Raw genomic sequence first — 25,504 nt, 5'->3', positions numbered from 1 at the left:
TGCGACAACCATCAGTTTGCCCCCGGGAGTATGGATGGGGGGGTTTCGAGTATGGCGGAGGGCGGGGGTGGGAAGGGTGGGCGATATGTTCCTGGAAGGGAGCTTTGCGAGTTTGAGGAGCTTGGAGGAGAAATTTGGGCTGGTAAGGGGAAATGATTTTAGATACCTACAGTTGCGGGACTTTGTTCGTAGACAGGTCCCATCTTTCTCACGCCTCCCGCCAATGGGGATCCAAGACAGAATAGTCTCTAGGGGGGAAGAAGGGGAGGGTAGAGTCTCTGATATTTATAAGGTGCTCATGAGGGAGGAAGGGTCCCAGACGGAGGAACTGAAACTTAAATGGGAGGAGGAGCTAGGCGGGGAAATGGAGGACGGACTGTGGGCAGAGGCCCTGAGTAGGGTAAATTCGACCGCGACATGTGCCAGGCTCGGGCTGATTCAATTTAAGGTCGTTCACCGGGCCCACATGACGGTGGCTCGGATGAGCAAATTCTTTTGGATAGAGGACAAATGCGCTAGGTGCGCGGGAGGACCAGCGAACCACGTTCACATGTTTTGGGCATGCCCTAAGCTTAGGGGGTACTGGGAGGGATATGCGGGCGTCATGTCCCGGGTGCTAAAAACAAGGGTGGCGATGTGTCCAGGGGTGGCAGTGTTTGGGGTTTCAGAAGACCCGGGAGTCCAGGGGGAGAAAGAGGCCGATGTTTTGGCCTTTGCTTCCCTGATAGCCCGGCGACGAATATTATTGGCGTGGAGGGACTCAAAGCCCCCGAAGACTGAGTTGTGGCTTGCGGACATGTCGAGTTTCCTGGGTATGGAAAAAATTAAGTTCGCCTCGAGGGGATCTGTACAGGGGTTCGCCTGGAGGTGGCAACAATTTATTGACTTCTTTGCGGGAGAGTGAGCGTCAGCAGGGGGTGGTAGAGTAGAGTGGAGTAGGAGGGAGAAAATGGCGGGTAGTACCGGTGGGAGAGGAGCGGGCTCGTGCAGTATGTTACGATTGAAGTATTGAAAGTACGTCGATGTTTGAACATTTTTGCCTTTTTTGCTTTCTTTCTGTTGATGTCTGTAACTGTTTACAAAGCCAAAAACTACCTCAATAAAATTGTTTATTAAAAAAAAAACATTGAATAACGTTGCTGGCCTTGCTTGGCTGAGCGTCGGGAAGCTCACAGCAATTCCAGCTCGCGAGCACACTTAGAAATCTTTACGGAGAATTGTGCCCCAGGTTGTGTAAATCTTGCTCATCTCGGAGATAAGGAGCGGGATTCTCCGACTCCCCGCCGGGACGGAGAATCGCCGGGCGGCGGCATGAATCCCTGCCGGTTGGAGACCGCTGGCAGCGGACACCCTGGTGATTCTCCGGCCCGTGATGGGCCGAGTGGCCACCCGCTTTTTTTTGCCAGTCCTGCTGGTGTAAATGAGAGTACGTCCTTACCGGCGGGACCTGACAGTGCGGGCAGCCTCCGGGGTTCTCGGGGAGCGTGAGGGGATCTGGCCCCAGGAGGTTCCCCCACGGTGGCCTGGCCCGCGATCGGGGCCCACCGAAACGCGGGCGGGCCTGTACTGTGGGGGCACTCTATTCCTTCCCATCGGCCGCTGTGGTCCTCCGCCATGGCCTATGCAGAGACGAACCCTCCGCGCATGCGCTGGGATGACGCCAGCACACACTGGTGCTCCCGCGCATGCGCCGACTCGAGCCGGCCGGCAGAGGCCCTTCAGCACCGCTTAGCGTGGCACCAAGCCCCTTTCCTGCCGGGCGGCAGGGCGAAACCACACCGGGGCAGGCCTAGCCCCTGAAGGTGCAGAGGATTCCCGCAGAATCCCGCCCATGTATTTAGCAGCTTGTATTGAGTGGCAAAAAGTAAAATTTTACTCAATCATTTTGATTTTAATCTGACTCATTGTAAATGGTGGAATATTACAATGTTAGCAAATATAATCCAAACAGTTTATATTTTAGAGATACTTTGAGTTTTATCTCCTTAACATGTGATACTTTAAACAATGACAGTTATATAAATACATTGTTATCACATCTGTTGTATTATTTTCTCAAAGTTACAATAGCAGGAAGATGATATCTAAATAGGTTCCTTCCTCGAGATAATCTTCTATAGATCCTTTATGTACAACAATAGTGAATCTAGAAATGTTAGTTTTGGGACAAATAGTTGAAGTAATTGAAATAATTCTATTTCTGGAGCACAAATACAGCAGTACTGGAGATTTTATGCAACATGATAAAGTACTTCCAGTGAAAATAAAACAAAATATGGAATTAAAATGGCATTATATGTCCAAAGACTCATGGTCACAAAGGGCAGTGCCTCTCGAAAGTAAAGGTAGAAACCGGAATTCTCCTGGGATTCCCGGTTCCCACCGCCCATGGGTTTCCCGGCAACGTGGAGTAGCTTCAATGGGAAACCCCATTGGCAGGTGGTGGGGTAGAGAATCCCGCTGCCAGCGAACAGCGCGCCACCGAGAAACACGTGGCTTAAGGACCGGAGAATCCAACCCAGGGTAATACTGACAGCCACACAACTCCAGAAGATGCTGCCGGATTGAGGCGACTCTCTGTGAGCTCTCCCCCACAGATCCACTTTGTACTTAACTTATACACGTTCTAATCTTTTAAAGTATTAATTCTAAGACTAACATTATTACTAACCTCTCTGTGATGAATGGTTACTGCATCTTTAATGTAATGATTCCTTTAAGACTGGGTTTAGAACCCTGGGGGACTCCGCCTCCGGCTCCACCCTCCCCAGGGAACCATATATAAGGTAATGTCCAGTGGGCAGTGTGCAGTGAGCACACTTCTCGGTAACTGACTGGTTCTCTACTAATTAAAGCCTTTGTATTACCAACCATCTCTCTCGAGTTGTAATTGAGGGTATCTCACTCTCTTTTTTATCTTTTCTTGCAGGCTTGAACATCCTCCGAGGCCTGTGCAAACCTTTTGACCCGACCCGACCTGACCTCCACGACCTGGAAGTGGATTGGGCCCAAACCAGAAAGGAAGCCGTGACCTCGATTTGGAGCTGACCCGGACCTTGGAGCTCCCAACCCGGCCTAACAACCAACACCAGCCCGAAGGCGCCGGGACCAGACATGTTCCCAGCGAACCTCTATAAAACATTTGCAACAGCACTGGCCCCGCACCTGCGGGAGATGTTCAGAGACTTGCTGACGAGAGTTACACTGCCACCTACGCTAGCACAAGCCTCAATCTCGCTAATACCTAAGAAAGACAAAGACAAAGACTGAATGTGGTTCCTACAGACCCATTTCGCCACTGGTCGTAGACGCCAAAATATTGGCCAAGATCCTAGCCAAAAGGCTAGAAGACTGCGTACCACAGGTGGTCACAGAGGATCAAACGGGCTTTGTCAAAGGTAGACAGCTAACATCGAACATCGGGCGCCTGCTGAACATGATCATGACCCCATCCAGGGACCAAGCACGTGAGGTGATCGTTCCCCTGGACGCAAAAAAAGCCTTCGACAGAGTCGAGTGGAAGTACCTTATAGAGGTGCTGGAGCGGTTGGCTCATAAAAGGAGTCACCTCATCGGTGAAGCTCCTGTACAATGCTCCCATGGCGAGCGTACGGACAAACAACACCAGCTCCCAGTACTTCCAGCTGCACAGGGGCACCGCTGTCGCCGCTGCTGTTTGTCCTTGCAATCGAACCATTAGCGATCGCTCTCAGAACAGCAAAGAACTGGAGGGGGATCCAAAGAGGAGGCAGAGAGCATAGAGTCTTGCTCTATGCAGACGACTTGCTCCTCTACATCTCGGACCCACAAAGCAGCATGGACGGAATCATCGCACTCCTTAAAGAGTTTGGTGCCTTCTCGGGCTACACACTCAACATGAACAAAAGTGAGATCTTCCCAGTACACCCACAAGGGGGAGGGGCAGCACTGGTGGGACTGCCATTTAAACAAGCTCAACACAAATTCCGCTACCTGAGGATCCAAATCGCTCATGACTGGACAGGGATCCACAAATGGAACCTGACCAGTCTGACAGAGGAAGTCAAAAAGGACCTGCAGAGGTGGAAAGCACTCACACTCTCCCTGGCGGGGAGAGTGCAGATGATCAAAATGAACGTACTGCCCAGGTACTTCTTCCTACTAAGATCCACCCCGATCTATATCCCCAAAGCCTTTTTCAACGCACTGGAAAAATTAATCATGGCTTTTGTATGGGGGGGAAAGAATGCTATGATCACAAAGAAGTTCCTACAGAAAACAAAATCCAGGGGAGGGCTAGCCCTCCCAAACCTACAATTCTACCACTGGACAGCGACGGTGAAAAGAATGATGGGATGGATAAAGGAGCCAGAGGCCGAGTGGGTGCGTGCGGAGGAGGCCTCCTGCAGGGGGACCAGGCTCTGGGCCCTCGCCACGGCAGCACTCCCATCCCTGCCCAAGAAACACTCCAGCAGCCCAGTGGTGATATCCACCCTCCAGACATGGAACCAACTACGGCAGCAATTCGGACTGACCAAAATGTCCGACAAAGCCCCCATCTGCCATAACCACAGATTCACACCAGCACTCACCGATGCCACCTTCAAAAGGTGAAGACAGGATAGGGGGACATTGACAGTCAGGGACCGATACACTGTCAGTAGGGTCACAACACTGGAAGAACTGACGCAGAGGTTTCAACTAGCTAAAGGCAACAAACTTAGATACCTGCAGCTTAAAAACGTCCCACGTGTGGTAAATTATAAACCTAGTAATTCACACTGTGTTCTATTATATGTATTGTGTCCTTGTAGGCTCTGTATACGAGCCGTTGCGCGGCTCTGCCCATAGGGGGAGATGAGGAGTTTGTACTGGGCTCCACCCTTGGCTCCACCCTTGGCTCTGCCCATGCCTCATCCCACTAACTGGAAGTATAAAGCTCTGCAGTCGTGAGCCTGCTACCAGTTCATCTCGTCGCAGGCAGGCTCTGTTGTAAGATTATTAAAACCACTGTTCACTTCCAATCACGTGTCTTGTGAATTGATGGTCACATCACTACGGAAGGAGACCAGGACATACCCGCGACCACCACAACAGACACTATTAGAAGAGCTACTGGACATAGACATTTACGAACTACTGTTAGAGAGGGCCGACACCGAACTGGACACGATAAGGAGGAAATGGGAGGAAGACTTGTGGTTCGAAATAGGGTGGGGATTCTGGAGCGAAGCACTGCACAGAGTCAACTGTACCTCCACATGCGCGAGGCTCAACCTAATGCAGATAAAAGCAGTACATAGAGCCCACTTGACCAGAACCTAAATGAGCAGGTTCTTCCCGGAAGTGGAGGATAGATGTGAACGGTGCCAAGTGACCCGGTCAACCACGCCCACATGTTCTGGTCTTGCCTCAGACTTGCTGGGTACCGGACAGCCTTCTTCGAGGCAATGTCCAAAGTGGTGGGGATGAGGGTGGAGCCATGCCCGAAAGTGGCGGTCTTCGGGGTATCAGACCAGCCTGATCTCTTCATGGGGAGGACACCCTTGCCTTTGCCTCCCTGATCGTCCGCTGTAGAATCCTGCGTGGTTGGCGATCAGCAGCACCACCCAAAGCTGCAGACTGGCTGTCCGACCTATCCGAATTTCTCCAAATGGAGAAAATCAAATTCACCACCTGTGGGTCGGAAGAGGCCTTCCACAAAACATGGGAGCCATTCACCTGACTGTTCCGAGACCTGTTTGTGGCCAACACATAAATAAATAAATAGCCAGAAGCTAGGGGAAAAAACCCAGGACAAGATAGAAAGAGGAAAGTGAGGGAGGGGCAAGGTGAGGTAGCAAAACCCAGCAGGAAAAAATGGGGAACAGCAGTGAAAAAGGGGGGGGAGTCAAATGAGAGGAGCTGGAGGGGAGGGGGAGAATTGTAGGCTGAGCCAGCCAGACGGCAACAGACTGTAAATAGAGAAACCTAAGAAGGAACCTTTGTGACTGTACAATAAATGAAAATGAACAGCAATGTATATAAGTTTGAAAATGCCAATAAAAAGATTTTTTTTAAAGTTTTGTTTTTGTGGATCAGTATATGTGGGCTCCACACACCCTCTCACAATGAAGACGTGAACTACACTGCCATTACACAGTAACAGATTTCAGGATGGCTCAGGGACTGGAAAAGAGGGCGCACAAGGTGTAGTATGGAAAGGGTGGAGACCCAGAGCAGGAGGGATACCTTGTGCCACAGTGGCGGGGAAGGGGAGGACTCCATTTTGCTTTCCTGTCTGATTATCCTGCAGAAGCTGCCACTGCTGTACTCACGTTCTTCCTTTCATTCCATAGCTGACCAATGGGTACCCTGAGTAAGAACACCCTTTCTTCTGTTGACAGTAAAGTGTCCAATAAGGTAGAGGGGCAAAGCACTCACTCTTTTCAGGTGAAGTCTTCCGACACTTTCTGGAATAAATACTGATAAAACATGGCTGAAATCTTCAGAACTTTGCAGAAAGCTTTCTGGGCGCGATTCTCCGACCCCCATGCCGGGTGGGAGAATCGCGGGAGTGCCGGGCGATTCACGCCACGCCGCCCTGGCACCCGCATGCGATTCTCCCACCCCCCCAAAACGGCATGTCGCATTTTGCGACAGGCCGCTCGGAGAATCGCCACTCCTGTCGAGCGGCGACTCTCTGGCCTGGATGGGCCGAGCAGCCTGCCTAATACGACCGGTTCACGCCGACGCCAATCACACCTGGTCACTGCCGGCGTGAACAGCGCGCGACCGCTGCGTGTGGGGCCTGTGGGGGGCGGAGGGAGGATCGAGCACCAGGGGGGTGCTCAGGAGGGGCCTGGCCCGCGATCGGTGCCCACCGATCGTCGTCCGGCGTCTCTGAAAGACGCACTTTTTTCCCTCTGCCACCCCGCAAGATCAATCCTCCATGTCTTGCGGGGCAGCGGAGGGGAAGACGGCAACCGCGCATGTGCGGGTTGGTGCCGGCCAACCTGCGCAGGTGACGTCATTTAGGCGCCGCCGGCCGCGTCATTCAGGCGGCGCCGCTTTGACTCAAGCGTCAAGGCCCGGCGCGCGAGATTGACGCGCTGCTGCTCCTAGCTCCCTGGGGGTGGGAGAATAGGTGGCGAGGAGCGGCCTCCGATGCCAGAGTGAAACAGTCCGGTTTCACTCCGGCGTCAGCACTTTGTCTCCCTTTGGGAGAATCGCGGCCTCTGTATTGCAAAAATCATTGTTAAACATCAAGCAGCGAGCAAATTGATTTGAAGTACTGCTCGAAATTCTCAGCAATCGGTTATTTGCTCCCAATACCCAATCTAGCAGGCAACGTGGCAACTAGCCCCTTAACAATCAAGCTTCAACTGTTTTATTCACCAAATGGTGCCTTGCGTCATACACAGGCTAAACCGGAGCGTCAGCCCAAAACCCATCTTGGCTACCTTGTAAGCTCTTTAATGGCTGATGAAGACATCAAGAAATGGTCATATTGTGCTTTGTTTGGGAACAGCAAATTAAAGTTGGAGGAAGTGTGTTGAACTTCATCGTACTGCCACTGCTTTGGAGTACATAAAACCAGAATTATCTTTGTATAAAGATATCAATTAATACATTGCATTATGTTGTAAAACTAAGGCTGATAATGTTTCATATGGCCACACAGTTCCTGTGTATCGAACTCCCAAATTCAGGAGACGGCTTTCAATGTGTTCACAAGCATGTAATAAATGAAGACTCTTGATTTATTCAATCTATCAGAACAATTATTGCCCAATAAATTTGTTTCAATGATATGCAGTGTTTTATGTCTGCTCAGAATTTGCCATATATTCCAAGAAAGAATAGAACAAGCTGATCACAAGAGCATGGGAACCAAAGTGATCCTGAATAACCAGGACTGACAGTGAATAATGGAGGATGTTACAGAGCATCGGTAAAGATATTCTGACCATATTAATTGGAGCAGAGAATAATTCAGAAATTCAGGATATCTATTTCTAACATTGTACACAAACGTATGCAGTTTAATATCTGTAAGGTATCTGGTTAGTAAACTTAACAATGAGCCAATGCCCAGTGGGCAGCACACCCACCTGAGTCAGAAGGTTAAGTCTGCCCACCCCGATGAAGAGGGTTTCACTCCACCTCTCACTAGCATGGAGCTGTGAGACCACCTCGAACACCCAAACGTGGGGGGGCAGGTCTTTTGTTAGCCATCTTGGTGGCTGAAATGATTGCGTGATAAGTGGAGCGCTTAAAAACAGCTCCAGCTGCAAGGCTCTTTTGCCCTAACTCCAGCCCCTGCAGTTAGAACGCTTGCTGGGCTGGGGATTGCTCTCAATTCACATTGGCAGATTGCTGATCCATTTGCATACCTTGACTTTCTTACCAAATAGCGCCCGCAATGGGAACGTGAACTGCACACAATTCAGTCCCGGCAGCAACACTTAGTCTCCCGAGAATCCCAAGAACCGGTGAATCTTGTCCATGGTGTTGTGCAAACCATAATAATCAAATTTGCTGAATGACTTTTACTTTAACACAACATTCTAGGACTACTATTGAACTCGACCAGCCATATTAATACTGTGGCTACATGAGCAGACCAAAGACTGGGAATTCTGCTCTGAGTAACTCATCTCCGGGCTCCCCAAAGCCTGTCCACCATTTGCAAGGTACAAGTCATGAGTGTGATGGAATACTCTAAACTTGCGTGGATGAGTGCAGCTCCACCAACTCTCAAGAAGTTTGAAAAGGATTCAAGAAAAAGCAGTCTGCTTGATTGGCACTGTATCTACCACTTACAACATCCATGCCCTCCACTACCAACGCACAAGATGCACTGCAGCAAGATTCCTTTGACAGCACCTTTGAAACCTGCAACCTCTACAAGCTAGAGGTACAAGGTTAGCACAATGTGCACCACATAGTTAGAACTGTACTGCCAGCTACTTCCGTCATTATCTGAGCATCCCATTGATGTGACCATCAATTCACAAGACACGTGATTGGAAGTGAACAGTGGTTTTAATAGTCTTACAACTGAGCCTGCCTGCGATGAGATGAACTCAAGACGAGCAGGCTCACAACTGCAGATATTTATACTTCCAGTTAGTGGGAGGAGCCATGGGCGGAGCCAAGGGTGGAGCCCAGTACAAACTCCTCATGTCCCCCTATGGGCAGAGCCATGCAACTGCTCGTATACCGAGCTTACAAAGACACAACACATATAATATAACACAGTGTGAATTACGAGGATTATGATTCACCACATTCACCTCCTATAAAAAAATCAAGTCCGGCGGGTGTGATGGGTCTACAAATTGAGCCGGTCCAGCGGTCGAGTCGTCCTCTGGGATCGGCGAAGCATCGGGGTTGCAGCCTCTTCGGGTGGCTGGGTGGTGGTGGTCGGTGAGGGTACGATGGTGGACTCTGGGGGTGATTCGGTCTGAGCTTCGTACCCGACTGGTTCGACTGGCAACGGAGAGCGCTGGAAACCCATAGGCACGGGGGCGCGGAGCACGGGCAGTGAACCTGTAGGCGTGGTGGCGCAGGGCACGGGGGTTGGGTGGGGTGTAGTGTGAGGGGTACCTCGACGGTAGTAGTGTTGGAGTTGGATCCTGCAGGCGCCAGGTCCCGGAGGGAAACAGTGTCCTGGCGGCAGTCAGGGTATTCGATGAATGCGTATTGGTGGTTCGAGTGGAGTAGGAGCACTCTCTCAACGAGTGGATCAGTTTTGTGTGCCCGGACCTGCTTCCGGAGGAGAACTGGGCCCCGTGTCTTCAACCATGCTGGGAGCGAAACCCCCGTAGTAGTGCCCCTGGAAAAAACAAATAGCCACTCGTGAGGGGTTTGATTGGTGGCTGTACATAGGAGGGACCTAATAGCATGGAGCGCGTCGGAGAGGACCTCCTGCCAATGGGAGGTTGGGAGCTTCCTGGACCGTAGGGTCAGTAACGGTCTTCCAGACCGTCGCATTCTCCCTCTCCACCTGTCGGTTCCCCCTGGGGTTGCAGCTGGTAGTCCTGCTCGAGGCAATGCCCTTGTCGAGCAGGTACTGAAGCAGCTCGTCGCTCATAAAGGACGAACCCCTGTCACTGTGTACGTAGCTGGGGAAACAAAACAGGGTGAAGATGTTGTGCAGGGCTCTGATGACTGTGTGGGAGGTCATATCGGGGCACGGGATAGCAAAGGGGAAGCGGGAGAACTCGTCGATGACGTTTAGGAAGTACACATTCTGATTGGTCGAGGGGAGTGGCCCTTTGAAATCGATGCTCAGGCGTTCAAAGGGCCGGGAGGCCTTTACCAGGTGGGCTCTGTCTGGTCTATAGAAGTGCGGTTTGCACTCCGCACAGATCGGGCAATCCCTGGTGATGGCTTTTTCCTCCTCGGTGGAGAAAGGCAGATTTCAGGCTTTGACGTAGTGGGCGAGCCGGGTGACCCCCGGGTGGCAGAGGTCATTGTGGATAGGTTTCAGGCGGTTGTCTTGCGCGCTGGCGCACGTGCCGCGGGACAGGGCATCTGGGGGCTCGTTGAGCTTCCCCGGTCGGTACACAATATCGTACTTGTAGGTGGAGAGTTCGATCCTCCACCGCAGGATTTTATCATTTTTAATTTTGCCCCTTTGCGAGTTGTCAAACATGAAGGCAACCGATCTTTGGTAGGTGATGAGGGTGAACCTCCTACCTGCGAGGTAGTGCCTCCAGTGCCGTACGGCTTCCACGATGGCTTGTGCTTCCTTTTCGACTGAGGAGTGTCGGAGTTCTGAAGCGGAGAGGGTTTGGGAGAAAAAGGCGACTGGTCTCCCGGCCTGATTTAGAGTGGCTGCGAGAGCGACCGCTGAGGTGTTGCTTTCCACCTGGAAGGGGACGGATTCATCCACCGCACGCATGGCCGCTTTGGCGATGTCCTCCTTGATGCAGATGAAGGCCTGGCGAGCCTCATCTGATGGAGGAAAGAGTGTGGCCTTAAATAGTGGGCGGGCTTTGTCCCCATACTGAGGGACCCACTGGGCATAATAAGAGAAAAATCCCAGGCACCTTTTGAGTGCCCTGGGACAGTGAGGGAGAGGGAGTTGTAAGACCGTTGCATACGGTCCGGGTCGGGGACCAGGACTCCGTTTTCCACGACATAGCCGAGGATGGCTAGCCTGGTCGTGCGGAAAACGCATTTCTCCGCCTTATACGTGAGGTTGAGTTTCTGGGCTGTCTGGAGAAATCGATGGAGGTTAGCGTTGTGGTCCTGCTGATCATGGCCGCAGATGGTGACGTTGTCCAAGTACGGAAACGTGGCCCGCAGCCCGTACTGGTCCACCATTCGGTCCGTTGCTCGTTGGAACACCGAGACCCCATTTGTGATGCCAAAGGGAACCCGGAGGAAGTGGAAGAGGCGTCCGTCGGCCTCGAACACCGTGTAGTGGCGGTCCTCCGGGCGCATTGGTAGCTGGTGGTATGCAGACTTCTGATCCACCGTGGAGAAGATGCGATAATGGGCGATCTGATTCACCATGTCTGCAATCCTGGGGAGGGGGTACACATCGAGGAGCGTGAACCAATTAATGGTCTGACTATAGTCCACTACCATTCACAATTTTTCCCCGGTCTTGACGATCACCACCTGAGCTCTTCAGGGGCTATTACTGACCTCTATGATCCCCTCATGTAGAAGCCTATGGACCTCGGTTCTGATAAACACCCTGTCCTGCAGGCTGTACCGCCTGCTGCGAATGGCTACGGGTTTTCAGTCCGGAGTGAGATTGGCAAAGAGTGGAAGGGGGTCGATTTTTAGCGTCGCTAGACTGCAGATAGTGAGTGGGGGCAGTGGCCCGCCGAAGCTGAGTGTGAGGCTTTTGAGGTTGCACTGGAAGTCGAGTCCCAGTAAGAGTGGGGCACAGAGTTCGGGGAGTACATATAGCTGGAAGTTTGAGTAGCTGGCGCCCTGAATCGTTAGGGTCGCGACGGTGCGCCCTTGGAGGTGAACAGAGTGTGAGCCCGAAGCGAGGGAGATAGTTTGCCGTGCAGGGAAGATAGGGAGCGAACAGCGTCTTACCAGATCTGGGTGTACGAAGCCCCGCTTGGTCCGCGGGGAACGAGGTGAGGCTGCGGAACGAGGCATCCATGGTAGCAGCCAATTCTACAGTGTCCTCCAAGTTCTGGGCCCCTTTTTCAAGCAGCCGCTGGCGCACATAATTTGACCTGAGCCTTGCCACATACACATCTCGGACAGCGAGCTCCATATGCTGGGCAGCTGATACAGCTTGGTAATTACAGTCCCGAGCTAAAGCTTTTATATCGCGCAGGAATTCGCCCAACGACTCCACGGGGCGCTGGCAGCGGGTCGTAAAAATGTGGCGTGCGTAGACCTCGTTGATGGGCCTCACGTACATTCGATCTAGCATGGCTAGGGTCTCCCTATACGAGGTAGTACTGTTAAGTTGACTAGAGATACGGTGGCTCACCCTTGCGTGCAGTAGACTGAGTTTCTGATCCTCTGTAGTTTCTGTAGTGCTTGATTCAGCCAGGTAGGCCATGAAACATCTGAGCCAGTGTAGAAAGATTTATTTCGCCTCTGCAGCCTGCGGGTCGAGTTCTAGTCGGTCAGGTTTGAGGGCTGATTCCATAGTCGTTTTCTTCCAGTTTCCTAAGACTATTAAATTGATGTGACCATCAATTCACAAGACACGTGATTGGAAGTGAACAGTGGTTTTAATAGTCTTACAACTGAGCCTGCCTGCGACGAGATGAGCTGGCAGCAGGCTCACAACTGCAGATCTTTATACTTCCGGTTAGTGGGAGGAGCCATGGACGGAGCCAAGGGTGGAGCCCAGTACAAACTCTTCATCTCCCCCTATGGGCAGAGCCGCCCAACTGCTCGTATACCTGAGTTTACAAAGACACAACACATATAATATAACACAGTGTGAATTACTAGGATTATGATTCACCACACCCATGCACTGTCAAAGGAAGCTTGCGCCAGTGTTCCCTGTTCACCCTGAGAGCAGCTGTCGTCACACAGCCCAACTGGCCCTTTGCCCAGGGGAATTCTTCTGTGACCTTGGCGTCAAGTGAGCTGGCAATAGAACTAACCTGTACCGGCAGCCTGCCTCTCCTCCATGCTGGCTCATCAAATAAAGATCTTAACCCCAAGGTACATGCTGTTTCAGTATCAGACCTAGTGGCTGTGAGTGTCGGATAAGTGACAGGGCCTCTTAATCAGTGCTGTGTTGTTCCCTCTCCTTGTCCTCCTGGGCCTGCTGTTCTTGAGTATCTGAAAACATGAAAATCAGAAGGGGGTGATGGGATGAGGGAAGTGGGTTGCGGTGAAGCAGGAGGTCCATGGTGACCATATCTGCAGCTTGTTCATCTTGTCAGATAACAGGCTGACAATGAGTGGGCAGTTGAGAAAGGGCAGAAGGCAGGAACACACTGTGATCCTCAATCTTCTCAGCGATGCCGGACACCAGAGGCCCTGTCGCAGCCGGCCTCATAATCGCAATAATAAAAGCAGAAACTGCAGGCAAAGCTGAACAGACGTGGCATCTGTTTGAAAGAAAAATTGAGTTTAGGCTTTTACTCCGATATGACTCTTCTTCAAAGCTGAAAAGAGGTAGCTGTGTGATGGGTTTTACGTTGTTGAAAAAGAGGGAGGGGCAAAAGAGAAGGACAGGGATAGGTTAGAGGGTGGGTGAGATTAAATGACAAAGATGGCATAGAACACAAGGCAAAGGCAATGATAGTATTAAAGACACAGCATTGGCCCAGTGTATGTGTTAATAGTTAAGGTCAGTACTGTCTGAAAGCAAAATCATGAGAACAAGATACAGACTGGCACTTGGAGGAACAATTCAAAATGAAGGACAAAGTTCATGGTCTTCAGCTGTTGAACTCAACGTTGAGTCTAAAAAGATGTAAAGTGCCTAATCGAAAAATTAGGTTCTGCTCCTCCAGCTTTCTTTGGGCTTCACTAGAACATTGTAGCAACCGAGGACAGGAATATGAGGGTGAGATAAGATGGTAAATTGAAAAGGCAAGTGGCAGAAAGGTCAGGGTCATACTTGTGGGTATTCCGCAATACAATTTCACTTTCCAGAAATGCTGCCCGACCTGCTGAGTTTTCCCAGCATTTGCTGTTCTATTTTCAGATTTCTAGCAGTATTTTGCTTTTATGATAATGCTGAGAGCCATCTCCTCTATGGAGTTCAGGGAAAGCAGCTGTGCTTCATTCGGCTTTGCTCTCTTCTACTGTGTGTCTCCATGTCCTGCACGAGAGAGGGAATAATGTCCGTGTAGAAATGTGTTTGAAAGGTGTGCCTACCATAGCTGAAAAGCTGGAGGTATGTGGAGGCAGTGAGCATGGGTGGCACAGTAGCACACTGGTTAGCACTGTTGCTTCACAGCGCCAGGGTCCCAGATTCGATTCCCGGCTTGGATCACTGTCTGTGCGGAGTCTGCACATTCTCCCTGTGTCTGCGTGGGTTTCCTCCGGGTGTTCCGGTTTCCACCCACGGTCCAAAGATGTACAGGTTAGGTGGATTGAACATTTTCTCCCTCAATGTACCCGAACAGGCGCCGGAATGTGGCAACTGGGGGATTTTTACAGTAACTTCATTGCAGCATTAATGTAAGCCTACTTGTGACAATAATAAAGTTTATTTTTTAAAAAGTGTGACTAGCTGCGCTAGTGTGGGTCACAGTAACTTCATTACACTGTTAATATAAGGTGAGTATGTAAATGTTAGGCCTGACTGCTCGGGACTATTGCTGGTGAAGGTGAATGATGGGGTTTGAACAGCGTGAGAGACTTGTGGGTGTGATGGTGAGAAGATGACGACACTTGAAGATGCATTTTACTGACCGTGACGACCCACATGGTCAGGCCATTTGATGATTTATGGCAGTGCGGCCAAGTCATTGGGTCAAGATGCTGGGAACTGATCTCCCCAGTCACCAGCGACCAATTCTGAAGATGTTCCTTTAAGTCCCCCTGCCATCTCTCCTCCTGTCTGCCTGCACTATTAAGGCTTCCAGTGCTACACAAGTGACACTAAGTGTCCTTTCTCTGCGCTGGTGTCCCATTTCCTTGTTTAGCATTGCAGCAGCAACCCAGTGGAACTCTGTGGATTCCCTTTAAGATGGACATACTGCCTTTAAAAGCTGAATTGGGTTCGATCATTCACTGCCACCCCCTCCTCCTCCCCCAGAACAGGGAGGTAGCCAGCAGCCCCCTCCCGTTCGACCCCGCACTACTATTCGGTAAAGGACCCTAAATGTATGTGGCTGTTTCCCTGGAATACAGATTTAATTGTGAGGTTGGGTGAGCACAGCCCCTCTGTTTTCTGTCTGCCTGTCTACATGATTCATGATCCAAGCGACGTTTGGGAGGCAGCAATCCCACACAGGGGGGGGGGGGGGGGGGGGGAGTTGGCAGCCTCCAGAGACGTAATTGCGAGCTGTACAGTTCCTGCCCAAATGAGAAGAGAGGGCAGAATTAACGGTTCAAAAACAATACTGGAAACATTGGGTTGAAACGACTGAACCCTTGGTGTGCAAATGTGTACAATTGGGGGGGGGGGGGGGGGGGGTGCCATGTAGGTTGTGTTAAATTAGAGAGGCGTTTGAAAAGCAGCTTTAAAAGCTTCCACCTCTGAAAAGGACATGCAGGCAGCCACAGCGAAAACTGGGCTGAACAAACTGGGAGTTATCCAATCGCCAGGCGCTTCTGCGAATGGGCTGAGTTATAAAGGAAAGTGGTGAAGGCTCAAACTCTCAGACGGGTGGAGAAACAGTTGTACAGTCCAGGGAAGAGCAGCAGTAACATGGCTTTAAGGTGCATTGTGCTGCTTGCTGCAATGCTGGGTAAGTCATCTTTAATCCGCGCTACTTCATTTTGTAAATTACTTTCTGCGTTGGGGCTGATTCAGTTTGAGACATTGTAACAGTTAAAGAGTTTAGCGCCCCACAGCGCAGGGGTTTTGGAAATTAATGATGGTGTTTTTTTTTGCAGGGTGGGTGAATTGCCAATACTACACAGCCCATATAAACATGGCAGGGGTGCAGGCGACAGTGACGCTGAACGCCTCTTCCCAGCCCATCTGGATCAAGGTGTCCACGGATTGCGGGCTCTTTAACCTCTCTCTGCACTCATTCCCGGTCATGTACGGCAACTCCGAGAACCCCTGCGACCAGTCAAACATCGGCGAGGAAATCCACAAAGTCAGTGCGAACGGTGTGGACTGGACGCTGGAGGCGAACGTGCTGAGACCTGACCTCTCCGATCTGGCCGTCACTATAGAGGGCTGTGGCAACCAAAGCAAAGCGTGTGCCACGGTCAGCAGAGTTGGCAGCAGCACGGAGACTTGGCAAGGGAAATTTTTCTCCCCAGTGGCCGGGAATGTCTACATCCGCCGGAATGATGATGGGAACTGGTCAAGGATACTGACCGACCTGATGGCCATCAACAGTAGCCTGGTGCCAGTGAATGTATCTCTCTACTTGCAGGCTGGGGCAGAGCGCTGTGCCCTCCCGGGGCAGACCACTTGGCCATCGCTGGGCACCTTCAAAGTGGGCACCCCTCTGAACCCTGTAAAAAGTCGCAGCGATGGAGTCACTCTATCAGACTGGAGCTCCAAACAGTTTCTGTACATGTACGATGGCAACGAGTGGTCTTGTGCCGAAATTCGGCAGCTAGAAGCCAAGGAAGTCTGGGCTCACATAGACATGGAAGCTGTGAAAGGAACTTTCAAGTTTCGCCAAGCTTCCCCATTTGACACCACACACTACACCCTGTCTCTGTTCAATCTGCAAGAGATGGCCAAGGCCTATCATGTTCACAATTTCCCAGTGCCTCCGCGCCGTACTCCTGAAGATGTACTTTGTGGGAACGATAATCTTGGGGGGCACTGGAATCCATTTGGGAAGGTGGCTACTGGGCCTTCCTACCCTCGGGACACAAATGAAACTCATGACCAGTACGAAGTGGGGGACTTGAGTGGAAGACACGGTTTTTTAAATGGGATGATGAATTATAGCACCACCTTTGAGGACTGGAATCTCCCATTGTTTGGGATAAATAGCATTGTTGGGCGTTCTGTGGTTATCCATCACCCCAATTCAACACGATGGTTGTGCGCTACAATTGGATACCCTGGTGAGGTCATAACAGCAGTCGCCATATTTAAAAGCCCAGTGGCAGGAAGAATCATTTTTCGACAGCTGAAAAGCAATCCTTATTCAGACTTGTCCATTTTCATGGACCTCTCCTATACCAATTCATCTGCTCCCGCTACAGCTGATCACCTTTGGCAGATTCATGAGTACCCCATAAGCTCGGAATTAGATTCTGACTCAAATGCTTGCTCAAGTACCAAGATGATTTTTAACCCTTTCAAAGTCGATGTTGGTGGTCAATATCAAACTGAGTGTCGTCCGACCAGCCCTTTCCGCTGTGAAGTTGGAGACTACGGCAAAAAACACAAAGCCATAAATCTCAACAACTACACCAGTGTAGTTGACACCAAGAACTTTTTTACTGAAACTACATCAGCACTTGCGGGGCCATTGTCCATTGTTTCTCGATCTGTGGTCATTAATACAAATAATATTGTAACTTCTCTCTTAGCGTGTGCTAATGTCACCATTCTTCGCCCAACTTCACTGGAAATTGATTCATGGAGGGGCGTTGAAACAATAAATGGACATGTGGCATTCAAACAGTTTTCTGATTTCGACCGTACTGCTGTGCAGGTTAACTTAACAAATCTCAATCGTGAAGCAGGAACTTACAGCATCCACACTCTTCCCATTAAAGCTGATTTGTCTAACATAGATGCCTGTTCAAATGCGAGTGTTGAAGGACGATACAACCCATTCTATGTGAATGGACCGTTGTCCCCTGAGCCAGGCCGTGGTACAGTTGACCAGTATGAAGTTGGTGATATCAGTGGGAAATTTGGAACGCTGAATGAGCTGAACATATTAAATGCCAAGTACATGGACATGAACATGCCCTTGTTTGGACCTCATAGCATTGTAGGACGCTCTTTGGTTATCTATTCAACAAACGGGTCACGGTAAGTTTTACAAACTGTTAATTTTCTCTGCTTGAAGTTGATTGAATAGCACACCAACCTTCTCAATACTCTCAACATGGGCTTCAGATTCTTAAGTATCCCAAGGTATTTTTTCTTCTCTCCCAATTTACTCCTCTCGTCAAAGAGATGTCTCAGATAGGAATACAGTTCCACTGGACAGGTAGTTACTTCATATCTTGGCCAAGTGGCTGGTTTATTTTGTAAAAATAAATTTAAGAGTACCCAATTTAATTAAGGGACAATTTAGTGTGGCCAATCCACCGCACCTGCACATCTTTGGGTTGTGGGGGTAAAACCCAGGCAGACACGATGAGAATATGCAAACTCCATACAGACAGTGACCTGGGTCTGGGATTGAACCCGGGTCCTCAGTGCCATAGGCAGCAGTGCTAACCACAATGCCGCCGTGCCGCCTAAGTGGCTGCTTTTCATACGTGTAAGTCTAGATAGTGAGTGATGCCAACCTACTGAACTTTGAGTGTGCTGTAGCCCACTCCTGTTTTCACCTAGAATCCATGTTTGTACTTTCCGTCAGAGATTACTGAGTGGAAATTATGATTGAAAATCCTGCCTGATATTTTCTTTCTCCTGCTAATTGTGAAGTGCAACCAAGCTGCCATCCTGACTGAAATGTGCTAACTGAGTGCGAGCCAGAGAACAATTGCTTTTTCTTGATCTGTATGGCTCAATGAAATTCAAAGTTTGAGAGAAAGTAAATTATAAGGTAGAGATTTAGCATTCCAGAATGACAAATCATGAACAAAGCCTTCAGCCAGGTTGGCCCTATGTTACGGAATGCTGAACTCCTATTTTTTTGTTTCACTTCCAAGTTTGAAAAGTATGCAACCTCTCTCTTCTAAAACCTGCCTTTAATTTCCTCCTCTAATTCCTTTCCTATTGCCTACGAGCAACATTCCCACCAAGCCGTGCGACTGTGCAGCAATTCTGAGTTTAACGCACAGAGTAAAAACAGGGCAGACATAAGATGTGGTCTCTTTAAGATATGCAGCGATCTTAAAGGGACCATGCAGTGCAACAAATGGGCCACACAGCACAGAGAAATTAGAGGGAATATTGCTATTCGGTATCTATTTCTGAATCAGTGAAGTCCTTGGGACATTTATAATGTTAAATACATCATGTAGTTCCACTTGCTGTATCCAATTAAGTCTTCAGTAGAATTTCATATTTGAACTGGGCGGGAACGTTGCCTTCAGCTAATTGTTACATATTATGTTGAGGTAGGGTTCTCCTTTTTGGGTTTGGCAGTACTTGACTTTTTCAAGGTGACTCCCACCCCATTAGGATTTACTCATTAATGACAATATAATAATCTTTATTACTGTCACAAGTAGCCTTACATTAACACTGCAATGAAGGTACTGTGAAAATCCCCTAGTCGGCACACGCCTGTTCGGGTACACAAAGGGAGAATTCAGAATGTCCAATTCGCCATAACAAGCATGTCTTTCGGGACTTGTGGTCGGAAACTGGAGCACCCGGAGGAAACCCACACATATACGGGGAGAACGTGCAGACTCCACACAGACAGTGACCCAAGCCGGGAATCAAATCTAGGACCCTGGCACTGTGAAGCAACAGTGCTAACCACTGCTACTATGCCACCCATGGCTGGGCACTAGCCGCCCAAGTACTAGTGAGTTAGAGACTCAAAATATTAGTGAACTGTGATGGACCTATTCTCTCTCATGTCTCCCAAAAGAAGTTACAAGTCCGTGTCTATTGACATTTGTCATCATGTGTATTACCTGAAATGTTAGCTTTAAACAAGAATGTATTTAAGTGTTGCTGAGTAAACCAGCAGGCCAAGGGTTTTACATGTGTCGGTGCAGACTCAGTGGGCCGAAGACCCTCTTGTGCACTGTATTTTTTCTGTGATACCAACTACTTTTTCTATGGACAGAGACGTGAGGGAAGATGGAGATTCGTATGCTTTTTCCCCATTATTTAACACGATTCTGGGGCAAAGGCTTTGAAAATGCTGACCATGTCCTTACTCTTAAAATTGTGGAACGTTTTGTGTTGAGCAGAGTAACTGGGATCAAAGTTAGATTCTGACACTACAAAATACAAGAACATTTGTAGCCTGATGTTTGATGATCATGTTTCCATTTTCTGGGAAATAGAGTCGGGTAGTTAAGTTAAGAAATCCATGTGATACTGCAGTTCCAAGCCAGTTGTTAATAAATTATTTAGAAAGGTTAATTTGATATCGGTTTGGATGGCAGGTTCATTTGATATAAGTAAAGCAATTGGTTTGGGTGGCTTCTTTAATATTGGTGCTTCATTTACCACATTTATCTTCTATTGTTTCCAAGGAATACGTAACTTATACATAACTTGCTCATTATGCAAATGTGATGAATCAAAGAAATTGGGATACTTTGTGTTTTTTTTGCAGTAATACTATTAAAACCTGGGTTAAGATGCATACAGGAAGTATGACTGCTAGAGCTGTAATTTTAAGATGTCATAAAAATGAGGTAATCATTGGTTTGCAAGTAAAGTATTCTGCTGATAGATCTTGAGAACCATTTGCTTGTTTACAGATAGCTAGCTATTGGAATATTGTTTACGTTTGAAGGACACCTGGGGTGTAGATAATTCATGCAGGGTATTGTGTTTGGTCCAGGCTAAACAAGTCAAGGGACATCTTGTAAGAAGAAACAAATGAATGCCTTATGCTTTGGGTACAGATGACGTGGTCAATAGGAGGCTAAAAAGCCAGTTGATACGAGAGCTCTCAGCTGCATAGAAGTGTTTCAGTTTGATCCTGATAGGTTCTCTCGCCAAAGATTCTGCACAGAGAAAAGCAAGTAGAAACCTGGCAGTTATCTTTATTCATGAGTGGTATTTGAAATATATTGGTTTGCTTAATTGGAATATAGTGGCAGGTTTAAGAAGTAAGTTAATGTTTTCTCTTTTACTTAACTGTTTAACTGTAAAGCTATTTTCTTGCTTTTGTGGTTAATTCTGTGTTTACATTAAAGATAACTAGGGGTCAGTGTTATCACTCCTGTGGTTCAGTAACATTTCCTCGGTTTTACACATTTCCTCAGTTTTACAAATTTCTAATAGTTGGGTTCTCATCCTTGATCATAAGAAAACAGGAGGCGCTTTGCTGGGATTTAAAAAGTGTAATTCCTTGCTTGGCTTGGGATTATGGAATTTAAGGACAGTGGCACTCGCCTCGGTTGGGGGCTTTAGTGAAGAGGTTCCTCGGACACTATCTGGTGCGCACCACACAACTGATCTAGTACATCAGACGGAGGTAGGAGCAGCCGAGGGGTGGCCGGCAGGAGGGAGGGCCGACCCCAGGAACTAGCTGCCGTCCAAATGAGTTTTGGGCTTCAGGGACGGACTGTCACATCGATTGTGGAGATGCAGTCGCAGAATCAGGGACTACATGAGGGATTGTCGCCGAGCATCCAGCACCTGCAAGTGGAGGTGTCCAAACGCGTGCGGCAGCAAGAGGTGGTGCCGACCATGCATGCCACCCAGGTCAACACCACACGGGCGACGTTCCCAAGGGAGGCATTGGGTGGTGAGGGTTGCAGCTATGGATCAGCATGTCCAAGGTCTGGTGCATTCTGTGCAGGTGCTGGCTGAGACCCAGGGTAGAGTTGCCACCTCACATGTGCGACAGTAACCTGGAAATTGCAGCAATGCTCCTGAGCGTGGCCCAGTCACAGTGGGCCATGGCTGAGAACTTCAGTGGCATTGCCCAGACACTGACTGACGTGGCGCAGACACAGAGGGAAGAGGCCCATTCCCAGAGGGAGATGGCGCAGTCGCTGGCTTATGTGACACAAACTCCGAAGGTGGTGGCACAGTCAATGGGTGATGTGGCTCAGCCCCAGACGGCAATGGTCCACTCCCTGTGCTTTGTGGCTGCCAGTATGCAGACCATGGTTGAGACAAGACCAGGCCTCCAGGACTGGCCAGGTGACGGGGGAGCCACGGGGGATAGCTCCGCGCGCACCCCTGTCCCATGGAGTAGCCCTGGGGCCATCGGGCACCCTGAGGGAGGAAGAGGCGATGGGGCCCAAGCCGATGACTCCCGCAGGGGATGTGCCGGAACACCGTAGCATCTCGGACTTCCTTCCCCCCCCCCACCTGTCCCTGGCACATCTGGTGGGCAGCGGCACCGCGCTGCCACCTGAGACACCCGATCACCAGCCAGACCCATCCAAGCACGGTCGCCCCAGAAGACGGCCGTCAACAAGAAGATGACTAAGATATAGAAAGACCTGTTGGTTATTTTTCCAGAAATCTAAATGTTCATCAAAAGAAGTATTTGACCATCGAAAAGGAAATGTTGAGTTTGGTATTGGCGTCAACAAATATATTGCTAATAATTCATTTAAAAGTGGCTTTTCACAGTAACTTCATTGAAGCCTACTTGTGACAATAAGCGATTATTGTATTATTATTAAAACAGTTGTTTAAATTGACCATTCTCCATTGAAGTGTTTGGAGACGTTTAAAGATTGTAATGCAAGTCTCTTTAGATGGAGTTTATTGCTACAACCAATTAACTTGGAAATTGTACATCAAGAGTGAAGAACAAAGTGTTAGCTCCATCCTCCTCTCTACAGATGATCAGACCCGCTTGTAATGGTATGTATATTGACCAGGATGTAAAGAGTTAACAAGTTAATGATGATGCTTCTTACCGCTAGAGGAAACCACAGAACTGTCATACATAGTCATGTGACTTGGGGGATTCTGGGATGAGATTGTGAGACATGAGAGAGAGCAGTTGTACTTGAGAAAGCCTGCTAGTTGCATCACACCTGTAAAGTAGGCCCTTGTGCTCCCCATAACCACAATCTATTAAAGGTTGTGGGTCAGGTGAACTCCATGGTACACTTTGGAGTTCTCTAAACCCTGGCCCATAACAAATCATGCGCAATTGAAAAACGCCACGATTCGGAAGAATACCGTTCTGCGCGTGCGCACTTGGGGAAAAAAGTGCACTCTGAACGAGGATCGATTTGGACATGCGCAATGGGACTTTGCGCATGACGTTATGGACGTGATGATGTCAGGACATTGTGGCCACGCCCACTTACACAAAAAAAATGCCTGGCAAATTGGGGCACCAAACAACAGAATTTTACCTCCCTAGGCAGAAAATTACCTGAATGTGAACAAATAGCTGAAGAAGAATTTTGCAGCACCATGGAAGAAAAAAATGTTTGCAGCAAACAACAAGAAGAAAATGTTAAAAAAATCTAAAAATAATGATATCTCCTACATTGAAGAGTATTACGAAGACATGGCAGAAATATTTGGTTTAACTGATCATTCCGTTAGTAACACGAGTGAAAATCTAAATAGCTACTACTAAAGGTAAATGAATCCAAATACATTGATGGAATGACAGATTGTTGCGACATCGGACAACAGTAATCTGACAAATTGAAGAAGAAGATACAATATTTATTTGCTGAGCTAGAAGAAGACTATGAAAGTCTCTCTAGTTTAGTTCCTGAGCCAGAAGCAGACTATGAAGGTCTATCTTGTATATTTGCTGAGCCAGAAAAAGAAGACTCTGAAAGTCTATCCACTGTATTTACCAGTATGGACAACAGTAAAGAAACGGATAATGAGCAACAAAAAGACTACGATGGTCTACACACTTTATATGCCAATAGTGACGAAGTGATCACAAGCTGCGGAGGACAAAACAACACCGATCGATCTCAGCTGAACTGTACAAAGGCTGACAATCAAGAGTGCAACATTAAACAAATCAAGTGAGAGTGAGAGCACATCAATGGTGAACAGCCTACAAGAAAATGAGGTCTTGGAAATGTTTACTCCAGAAGGGGAGCACCAGGAGATCAAAGATAAATCAGATCATCGAGAAGGGACTGCCGTCACAAAGCTCAACGATACATCAGATCACCCATAGGAACCCGAGATCATAAACTGCTGCAAAACATAACATCAGATAATACAAAGGGCACTAATGGTATAATGGTTGAAATTAATCAGTCAAGCCAAAAGGAACGGATTTTGAGCACACACGTCACGACGGAACAACAGACTATACACAAAGGTCTGGCTGTGAAACCGATGGACAACTGAACAGCACAGTCCAATGCAATGACAAGAAAGTGTTTGAACTCGCAGTCACACTTGACAGACCATACAGTATGGAAAGCAATCCTGATAGCAACCGAGTAAGGTGCTCATAGATCATAGAATTTACAGTGCAGAAGGAGGCCATTCGGCCCATTGAGTCTGCACCGGCTCCTGGAAAGAGCACCCTACCCAAGGTTAACACCAACACCCTATCCCCATAACCCAGTAACCCCACCCAACACTAAGGGCAATTTTGGACACTAAGGGCAATTTATCATGTCCAATCCACCTAACTTGCACATCTTTGGACTGTGGGAGGAAACCGGAGCACCCGGAGGAAACCCACGCACACACGGGGAGGATGTGCAGACTCCGCACAGACAGTGACCCAAGCCGGAATCGAACCTGGGACCCTGGAGCTGTGAAGCGATTGTGCTATCCACAATGCTACCGTGCTGCAGGACAGTATGGGGGAAAAAAAGCTACCGGTCGAGGTAACATGGACAAATGCATGTATAGATAATGCAAAGTTCACACATGATGGCACTAATGCCAGAAGAACAGGACACTGTTTAGACAAAAAAGAAGTAATTCTAACAAATTTTCAAGTTGGTATTTGCTCAAAGACCAGAAACCAAACCGGTTTTTACGGAAAAGGACACACACAATCAACACCCCAAGCACAAATAAAAGACCAGGTTTTACAACAAAAGTGGCTCAACCAGTCGAACACCTGATTGACTTGTTAATTATGTACCACACCACCAGAGTGAAGACTGAGTACAGACTCAATTTGTGGGGACTGTAACAAGTTTTTAAAAAAATTGTTAACTACTGTACTATATCAGTAGCCAATTACATATAAAGAACATACAATGCTCTGACCATTCACATGTTTGTAGAAATCGCTTAACATCTTTGAAAAAAAAGAGATGTAATGATATGTACATTGACAAGTTAATGATCATGCATCTTACCACTAGAGGGAACCACGGATCAATCATATATAATCATGTGACTTGGGAGATTCTGGGATGAGATAGTGAGGCATGCGAGAGAGAACAGTTACACTTGAGAAAGTCTGTTAGTTAGAGATAGCATAGGTTGATAAAGAAACCTTGTACTTTAAGAATGTGATCAAATCTTAGTAGTGTAATAAATTTAAAGTTTTGTTTGTTAACAAAGCTTTGTGTTCTTTCTTCAACACTACGCATCAGAGCCATCCAGGTAAAGCAAAACAGAGAACACAACACTGCTGAGATTGTCCAGCATTTTCTGTTTTTTGTTTCAGATTCCAGCATCTGCAGTAATTTATTTTCT

General features: G+C 48.5%; 1 protein-coding gene across 1 annotated transcript in view; it reads left to right on the top strand.

Annotated features, from left to right (window-relative positions):
• Window positions 1–15,584: 15,584 nt before the first annotated feature.
• cusr (Copper-only SOD repeat protein) overlaps window positions 15,585–25,504 on the top strand; it is a 148,261-nt gene continuing 138,341 nt past the window's right edge. The window contains exons 1-2 of the mRNA XM_038822235.1: window positions 15,585–15,836; window positions 15,985–18,049. Of these exons, the coding sequence (XP_038678163.1) occupies window positions 15,797–15,836; window positions 15,985–18,049 (2,105 nt within the window). The 5' untranslated portion in view covers window positions 15,585–15,796. The remainder of the gene's footprint in view (window positions 15,837–15,984; window positions 18,050–25,504) is intronic.

This window comes from Scyliorhinus canicula, chromosome 16 (genome assembly GCF_902713615.1).
Source record: "Scyliorhinus canicula chromosome 16, sScyCan1.1, whole genome shotgun sequence".
NCBI classification, from domain to species: Eukaryota; Metazoa; Chordata; class Chondrichthyes; order Carcharhiniformes; family Scyliorhinidae; genus Scyliorhinus; species Scyliorhinus canicula.
Note: the sequence above shows the minus strand (reverse complement) of the source record. Positions and strands in the feature narration are given on the sequence as shown.